Consider the following 9,357-nt stretch of genomic DNA (forward strand, 5'->3'; position numbering starts at 1 on the left):
TTCTTCCCCAGTGTTCTCTCCCCCTCCCCAGAGGCTCCCTTTGTAAGGATGTCTCTGATCTGATCTGACTAGCGCCCTTCTGATAAAATCCACACTCCTTCCAGGTGCTTTGCCTACTCCCTCCCTCGCCCTGTTTCCGCCGCACTGACCTGCTTGGGGCCCTTGCCGGGCCATGCTCCTTTTAACCCGGGCTGTGGGACACGTCTTTCCCCGCCTGCCTGGCGGTGGTCTCCGCACAGTCCTTGCCTAAAGAGCTCCCACGCAGCTTCAGGTTCTAGTTTAAGTGTCGTGGACTCAGAGAAGCCCCATCATGCCTTCTCACACCACTCTGATCTTTTTCTTTTAACATTTGTAATGTTGTCTGTTTACTTTTTCTCCAAACAGCCCAGGTTTTGGATTCGTTTCACAGGTGTTGAAACGAGGCAGTTTGAGGGCCCTGTTGCAGACACTCCAGACGTCACTAGTCCCCTTTGGCAGGGTTTGTCCAGAACCTGACATTGGAGAGCCTCCCCCTGCCCTTGGCTGGGCCAGCACACCGAGTGCCCTGCTGTGCTGGGAGCGGGATCACAGCCTGTGGCTTCTCATTGAGGAGTTACTCTCCCATAGCGCCTGGGAGAGCCCAGAGAACAGGCCAGGGCCTTCACCTGTCCCACTGGCTGAGCTCTCAGACACGCCTCAGCCCTGTTTCTGCTCTCAAGGTCCCAGGCCCTGTAGAAGTCAGCATGAGCAGGATGGACACCCCGACTCGGCTGGGGCGAGGCCATGTCCTTCAGCGCCCTGCAGCGAACCCCAGCAAGGGTTCAAGTCTTCCTGGCCTGCAGGGCCACAAGTCACACACCCAGCAGGAGGAGGTGGTGTCCAGGCCCCAGCACACCTTCTGGGAGCTTGACACTTCCCCACTGGTTCTAGAAGGGAGGCACCTGCCAGGCACCTTGGCTCCCCAGGCCAGGGGTCAGTCCAGAAAGGGGGTTGCTGAGGGTGCAGAGCCGAGAGAGGTGGGGACAGTCTGTGTGGACCGTGGGCCGCACAGAGGGTAGGGGTACTAGTGATGTGGGGCTGCCAGGCGAACGCTTAAAGAATTCGCGATGTTTTTGGTGCAAAAAAGTTTTTATTATAGCCCTGGGACAGGACCTGTGGGCAGAAAGAGGTGCCCTCGGGATCGTGAGTGACTGATCGTGCACTTCTTCCTCAGTGGGGGCTGGAGATAGCGTAGGTCTCTAAGGAATTTGGAAGCAAGGGTTCCCGGACCTCGAGGGGCTCGCTGTCCTTAAGATAAGGTGATTCTCTACCTTCCAGTAAAACCTTGACCCTTCTGATGTAAACTGATGGGCCATGTGCTGCAAGAAAGTTGTTACCGCAAATCCTGAGGTCACACACCGCTTTGGGGTGGGGCGGAGTCACGCAGCAGCAACCGACTTGGGCAGAGGTAGCCGCGGGGCGGGGCCATCCTGAGGGCCACTCGGGGAGGAGCCTGCTGGTGTCCGGGGTGGTGGGTTGGGCCAGCTGCAGTGCTGGGGGACCCAGTTCGGAGGGGTGGGGGTCACTCGATCCTTTCCCCCTGAGACGCCTGCTCCAGGCAGACTACCAAGATGCTGTTCTCTTGGGAGGGTCTGGTAGCCGCTGCAGAGGGACCCTGGAAACTGCTCACGGTGGCCGCGCCCCTCCGCAGCGAGCGAGTCCCCTCTCTGGGCCTCAACTGCCACATGGGTCAAATGAGCAGAGCAGACCGTACTCACGAAGGGTGTCTGTGGGGCCGCAACGCCGCTCGCCCAGCTGGGCCCTCAGTGCCGCTGCCGGTTCCGGGGCGAGGGGCTGGCCAGTGCGGGGCAGGCTGGCGTGGACGCTTCTGGCTCCCCGGGTTCTGGGTTTCACGTACTGCAGGGACCAGGCTGGAGTCCAGGGGAGCGCTCCCTGACCCCAAGGTGGACAGGGGGCCCAGGGGTGGAGTCGGGTTCAGGCCAGGGATCCCTCAGTGCTCTCTCCTTTGTCTTACAGACATTCCCCTCCTAGAGAAGCGAGGGTTCCCGAAAGGTTCTGCGGTTGGACCCAGGCTCCGGGCAGCCCCTCCCTCAGCCAGGCAGAGGGGGTGCTTCCTGGCTTGGCAGGTGGCACTGCCCGGGATGTCCCACAAGCAGAACCAAAGGAGGGACGGAGTGACAGGCGTCCCCTCCTCCATGCCAGCGTTTCATCCTGATTGGGGGTGTGCTCTGAGCCTGGCTCCAGGACCATTCTGCACCCCCACCCCGCCCCAGAATCTGCCACGTTCCCATGGGGGCTTGCGGCTTACACCGCTGTCCCCACGTTCTCCTGGGGCGAAGGTGCGACAAGGCGCAGCTGCCAGCCCCGTCTGCCCGAGGATTGGCTCCCCGGTGGGAAGATGAGTGGGTCGGGGCGGGGGGGTGTGCGCACAGTCCCTGGGTTGACCGGGCCTCTACCGACCCCTCAAGCAACCCGCGGGGAATAGTGCTGGTGCCCTAGTGACAGAGGAGCCGGAGGCAGCTACTGTGGCCAGACACGAGGGGAGTTGCCCGCCCGTGAGTTCTGTGGCAGGCGGGCGTCAGGCCCCCGTCCGCGGACCATCCCCGAGAGCCGGGCGTGGGTGCCACAGGGCTGCTCTGCCCGGGTTGAAGACCCAGGAGCCCTTGCCGCCCTAGCATGTGGCCAGATTTGAGTAGAGATCCTCCTGCCATCAGCCCCTGGTGTCCCTCACAAGGTCTACAGGGCCAGGACTCCTCCTGGCCAGGAACACCCCGGCCAGGGCGGGCGGTGGGCAGGTGAGAGCTCACATCCTGAGGCCCTGTCGCCATCGAAGTCATACCTGGCCCCTGCCCCCAGGGGTCAAAACTGCCTCTAACTTCTCCACCCCTAAAACAAGAAAAGGTCCAGCCGAGGCCCCAGTCAGAAACCACTTTGTTTTTACTTAGTTATCCTCATCACCTGTGAGGGCTGGGGACTTGAAAACAGGAAATGACCTGGGATGGGATTTTGTCACCTCACATAGACACACGTGCCCACACGTACCCACACGTGCACACGTGCTGACCACATCCGCAGCAAGGGGGCCTGGGCCGGACGTGTGTGGAGACACTTCTGCAGGCCTGAGACTAAAACCAGATGTGCAAAGACAATACGCCCCCGGGACACAGACCCCAGAAGGGGGTCCCAGAGGTCGGAGAGGGGAGGAGGCCCAAGGGGGCTTGGGGTCCCTCTCATCGGACTCCTAAATGCCCCTCCGTGGCCCTGTGCCCCAGAGAGTCAGGGAAAGGGACGAGGTTGGGGCCAGCTTGGAAAGGCTTCTCTCCGGCCTGAGCATAAAGTCCGTTCTCCATGGAGACGAAGCTGTTGCGAGTCGAGGCGCTCAGGGGTGCCCAGCGGGCCAGCGGCTGGTGCGGGAGGACCAGGTCCAGAGTGGCCGGGCAGTAGCGGCTGGCGGTGACGGCGGTGCAGGGGGCGCGCAGAGAGACCGGGGGGGCTTGACCGGCCGCCTGCAGGGATGCCGGGGCAGGAGGCCCAAGTCAGGCTCTGCCTCCCAGGACCTGCCCCCCCGCCGGTTGCGGCCTCCTCTGTTCCCCAGTCCTCACCCTTGCTCGTACCTGTGGCTGGGGACTGGTGAGGGGCGCCTGGGCCTTGCTGACAGACCTGGCAGAGTGAGAGGGTTAGCGGCGGAGCAGGGGGCTGGCCTGCCGCTGCGGGGTTTAGACTGAGCCCGACGGGGGTTGGGTCTCACCAGTGCCTCTGCCGATGCAGGAGGTGGAGGAGGTAGACACAGCCAAAGAGGAGGACCCCCGACACCCCAAAGATCCCGGCCAGGTCAGCCCGCAGCATGGGAGCTGGCGTCGGGGCAGGGAGCCCTGGGTACAGACAAAGAGGCGCACCAGACGGGCGGCCGGAGCCCCAGCGCCCCTCCCCGGCCTCCCTGGCCCCTCTCCTCCGCCCCACCTTGGTCTGTGCTGAGGAGGAGGCTCCCGCAGGCCTCCTGGGAGCCCTCAGGAAAGGAAACAAACTTGCAGCAGAAGGTGGTGTTAGCACCGGCGCTTCTCCCCTCAGACCCTCCCTCCACAGCGACGGAGATGCTGGTTTTGGTTTCCCAGTGGGCCCGGCGGGCCGGGGACCACTGCTGGATGCCGAATTCTGGGTGCAGAACGGCCAGCCTAGTCCCTCCGGCACCATCGGGCCCCCCAGAGCTCACGGTCACCAGGGAAATGGAGCCGGAGCCCAGGAATCCGCAGCGGACGGTGAAGGACGGGGACGCGGCGGCCGCCATCTGAACCTGCACCCACACCTCAGGAGTCCCTGCGGGATACAGACATAGCAGGGCCCCGGGGCCAGGCCCCCACCCTGCGGCCGCGTCTTCCTTCTCCCCTTGCCCCCAGCTCACCAGCGGTGATGCAGAACGTCAGCAGCACCGACAGCAGGACCGGGGCCCGGGGCCGGTCCATGGCTTCCCTCTGGCCCCCGCTCGGGGAGCTGTCCCGGCGGGGACAGCACCTGTGCTTCCGTTCTCGTCGCAGGAAGTTTTCATGTGTGAGCGGCCCCGGGGGCCGCGGGGCTCGGTGCTCTCCACACCCCTGCCCCACTTCCTCTTCTGTCTGCCTCGGCTCGGCCAACACAGGGCAGCGGACCCCCTTCTTTGCACGACAGAGCCACGGCGACAAGGTCCTCCCAGTACCAGAAACTGTGCTGCACGCGAGCGGGGCAGCGGCCCAGGGTCCTTCCCCAGCCCCGTCTCCCAGTAGCCGCCTGGGCAGGCCCTGGAAGCACGAGGGGCGGGAGAGGGAAGAACCAGGGGTCCCTGGTCTCTCCTTAGGAAGAAGCTTCTGGTCCCCTCCTCCCAGCTAAGGGGTGGGGGAATGTGCAGGCGTTTGGAGGAAGCCAGCAGGGGTGGGAAGGTGAGAGGCCGGTGCAGCTCGCCTCCTCTGCTGACTCGAGCTCAGGCCTCCTTCCCGACCGTGGCTTCATCAGGTCCAGCTGCCCGCCGTCTTGGATGCCCGTCACAAACGTACCCCAAACTGCCCTCTGCAGCCTCCCCCCCTCCCCCGGCAAGGGCAAGGGGCTTCCAGCGGCTGGGGCCGGAGGCACAGTCCCCCGGGGCTCTCCTTTCATCTCCAGCCTGTCCCGAAACCCCAAGGGCCTCCCCTCTGACCACCTCGCGCTTCGTCCCGCTCCTCCCGTCACTTCCCTGACTCAGGCCGTCTCTTTCCACAAAGCATCGCTCCGAACCGCGCTCTCGCCTCTGTAGATTCACAGAACAGCAAGGAGCCGGGATGCTGCTGCGATCGGAAAGCTTTGCCTCTTGTCCTGGCCTGTGCCAAGCTTGAACGCGGGGTGAGAGGAGTTTGGTGAACCAGGGTTAGAGCCAAGGGCCCGTGCTGAGGACATTTTTGGGCTCAGGTGTGGTCAGAACCGAGGTGTGGCCCGGCCCCAGAACCACGGTCATCTGAGGCCACGCTTGCCCACGTGCCCGTTCCAGTGCATTCGATCCCGTGTGAGCCACACCCCAAATCCGTCTCTTGGGCAGACGGTCCTCCCACCCACGACTGAAAACCCAGGAAAGCAGGGCCTCCAGGTCAAACCCTTCATCGCTCTGGCCCAATGAACACCCTGTCAACCCGGTGACCTTCACTCGGATCCCACGGCCCAATCTCCAAACCTGGCTCAGACCCGCTCGAGCCACTTCCTCTACTGCTGTTGCCCTCACAGGGCGGGAGCCCAGCTCCGGGCAGATGCGGAGCTCAGGGACGTTCGCAACCTCGGCCTCCCCCGCCTGGAAGCCCTCCTCCCACCCGCTGAAATCCTCCCCACGTTGCAAGGCCCAAATCCCACCACCTCCAGGAAGCTGTCCCCAAGTGAACATTTCCTTCTCGAACAACCACCGACCACTGACCGGTGGTGGGCCCTGGGCGGTGGCTGCCTGGGGACGTCCTGCTGGGCTGACGCCAAGCCCCGGGGGGGGGGGGAGGGCGGTCTTTGAGAGCCCACACGGGCTCTGCGGCGGGGGAGAGCACGGCTTGGTGGGTGGGACAAAAAGCAGGGGCACCACTACTCACCCACATCTTCCATTTGTCTTGTAAGCCACGCTGTCCCCTCAGTAAATTCTCACTGTAGACGATTTTTTTTTTAAAGATTTTATTTTTATTTATTTGTCAGAGTGAGAGAGAGAGAGTGAGTGAGCACTGGCAGACGGAGGCAGAGGGAGAAGCAGGCTCCCTGCCGAGCAAGGAGCCTGATATGGGACTCCATCCCAGGACGCTGGGATCATGACCTGAGCCGAAGGCAGCCGCTTAACCAACTGAGCCACCCAGGCGTCCCTCACTGTAGACGATTTAAAACAACATAGAATAGAAAACATCAAAGTTCCTTTACTTTCCCACTCGTTCCCGTTCCCCTGCCCATTTTCTCATGAGCTTCAGACTGTCCATATTTGATCATTTCTGGATTTTGTGCACGACTCAAGAAGACCAAATTGTAAAAATAACATACTATGTTTTGTTTTTATCCCGAACTCTACGAAGGGCTTCCTTTTAGCCCCTAAAGAATTTAATCTGGGGATGGTGTAAGACAGGGTGACCTTTCGGGTAGAGGGGCCGCTGTTCTGAAAGGCCACCTTGATCAGAAATGCTTACAAACGATCTACTTCTGGATCTTCTTTCGTAACCCATTGATGCATCTGCTAAGTTCTGTTTCGCTTCCGCAGGGGCCCGAGTAGAACGCTTTTGTTTTGATGTGATGACCCTTGTCCTTCCTCAAACCTCTCTTGGCTATTCCTGAACAGTTCCCAGAATTTTGAGCTCCAGAGACACAGGTCATTAAAGTTGCCAACAGAAGCCCGTTATCATCGGGCCTGCGTTGCTGGGCCTGTTCCCTTTTGGACCCAAAGGTACACGTCCCAGGACACGGGTCTGATAATGGCCGCCGGCAGCTGGGGCTTTCTTGGCGGAGTCCCTGCAGCCACACACCGCTCCCGTCCCGCTGCGGTAATAACCGCCCCGATCAGCCTCCGGAACTAGGCTGGCGGGGGTTGGATTGGTGCCGCAGTTTCCCAGTTCTGCAAGCTCGGACAGAGCCGCCTCGCCCCGCGAAGCCACAGACCCCACCGCGGGTTACACTCTGCCTCACAGGCTGGCTCCAGCCCTCTGGGAATGCTGCAGACCAGGTTTTTTTTTCTTTACGATCTTATTTATTTATTTGACAGACAAAGATCACAAGCAGGCAGAGAGGCAGGCAGAGAGGAGGAAGCAGGTTCCCTGCTGAGCAGAGAGCCCCATGTGGGGCTCGATCCCAGGACCCTGGGATCATGACCTGAGCCCAAGGCAGAGGCTTTAACCCGCTGAGCCACCCAGGCGCCCCACTTTACGATCTTATTTTTAAGTAATCTGCACACCCCACGTGGCGCTCTTGCTCACAACCCCGAGATCCGGAGTCGCGCGCTCCACGGACAGAGCCAGCCAGGCGCCCCTGGTGACCGTCATAACTGATCCTTCTCATGAACGTTTTAAATGTTGTGAAAAGGCCATTTATGTGCCCCGATCAAGGTAACAGTGAGCGTAGCGCTGGGTGTACACTCCGTGCTAGGTTTGCTCTGAGCAGGTCCTGCAGGGCAGCGCCACACTCGCAGTGACCTCCTGAGGAAGTGACTCGCCCAGGGCACAAGGCTGGGTACACGGTGAAGCCGGGATTGGACAAACGCTTTTAGCCCCAGGACCCACACTGTTACAGCTGGGCCCAACGGCCTCTCCCACGTTGAAAGATGTTAACTGACAAGGTTTTGATGAAAATCCAGCGCTCCTCGGCCCCATCCGTGAGAACCTGTGCTCGGTCCACGGCCGGGCTTGCCCCATCCCCGACGCGCGCTGCTTCTCCGCGGACAGATGCTCTCGCCCTCCCGCCGCTGCTCCCCCACTCAGCCCCTTCGCGGCTCTCACCTACCGCGGTCAAGCGGATCTATGCTCCTTCAGGTTCCCCAGGATTCAGGGCTCCTCGGCCGCCCAGAGCTCTTCTCTGGTGTCCCAAGCTTGTGGGCCCCTCCTCCGGGCTCCGCTCCTGGCTGACCCCGGCCTTCGGGGCCTGCGTCTCGGGCCAGGCCAGCTCCACACCCGCGGCTCTCAGGGAATCTCTGCTCAAGAAAGACTTGTTTTGTGGGTCTTTTCCAGACCTTGTGGGCCGCCCTGCCCCAGGCAAGGACCTACAGAGGTCAAGGAAGACTTCAAAATGTCTCCGGAGAAAATAAACCTTCCCCCCACCCCGCCTCCCTTATCCTCTCCTGCCATCCCCAGAACAGAGACTCCTTTCATCGTCCAACGTCCCCAGGCAGTGCTTTTTGGAATTCAAAACACGGGATGCCTTACCTGTTAGCCCAAGACTTTTCTCCGCAATCTGAAAAAAAAAATCCCTTCACTTTTTTTTTTTTTTTAAAGATTTTTTATTTATTTATTCGACAGACAGAGATCACAAGTAGGCAGAGAGGCAGGCAGAGAGAGGAGGAAGCAGGCTCTCCGCTCGGACGCTGGGATCATGACCTGAGCCGAAGGCAGAGGCTTTAACCCACTGAGCCACCCAGGCGCCCCAAAAATCCCTTCACTTTATAATTTAGGAGAAAATACTACCAACTCACCTTCTGGCAGAGCTCCTGGTCTCAATAAAGATTAATAAGAAAAAAGTCTTAATTGAACAATATTTAAAAATAATTAAAAGCTACTCTTCGGGGCACCTGGGTGGCTCAGTGGGTTAAGCGTCTGCCTTTGGCTCAGGTCACGATCCCGGGGACCTGGCATCGAGCGTCACATCAGGCTCCCTGCTCAGCTGGGGTCTGCTTCTCACCACCCCCTCCAAGCTCCTGTGTGGGTATGTGTGTGTTTGTGTGTGTGTTTATATGTGTGTGTGTTTATGTGCTTGCTACATACATGTGCTTGCTCTCTGCAATCTTTAAAAAAAGGGGGGGCTATTACTCAACAGTAGGCTAACAGGCAAGGCACAGCAGTCCCCTGAAAAGCATTGCTTGGTGTCACCTGTCAACCCAGGTGAGGTCAGCCTGCGCAGCGGCCTCCGCCTCGCTTACCCAAGCTGCCTCCAGCTCCGGTCCCCCTTGGCTTGCGGCCTGGCCACTCGGGGCTGCTGCTCAGCGGCCGCCCCGCCTCTGTCGGCAAGAGGTTTACCGGCGCGTCGTCCCGCCGAGCTGTGGGTTTCGGGGGAGCCCGTGTGCCTCCAGTGGTGCCCAAAATAGCCCCTGCTGTTGTGCGGGACAGACCGATTCGTTTCTCACTTTTAAAGGTAAGAACACAGATCCGCACCCGAAGTGAGAGACGCAAACCCGGAGCGGACGCTGGACCGCAGCGTCCGTGCCCTGAGGTGCCGCCGCCG

The 9,357-nt window shown here is 60.7% G+C and overlaps 1 protein-coding gene across 1 annotated transcript; it reads right to left on the reverse strand.

The window, feature by feature from the left end:
* Positions 1-1,099: 1,099 nt before the first annotated feature.
* Positions 1,100-4,560, reverse strand: PVRIG (PVR related immunoglobulin domain containing). The gene is given in 6 exon segments (XM_080830877.1): positions 1,100-3,485; positions 3,594-3,639; positions 3,728-3,851; positions 3,940-4,293; positions 4,379-4,493; positions 4,496-4,560. Coding segments are annotated over 6 exon segments (942 nt in total). The 5' UTR covers positions 4,523-4,560; the 3' UTR covers positions 1,100-3,209.
* Positions 4,561-9,357: the final 4,797 nt, after the last annotated feature.

Source organism: Martes martes (genome assembly GCF_963455335.1).
Source record: "Martes martes genome assembly, chromosome: 18".
In the NCBI taxonomy this organism is placed as follows: domain Eukaryota; kingdom Metazoa; phylum Chordata; class Mammalia; order Carnivora; family Mustelidae; genus Martes; species Martes martes.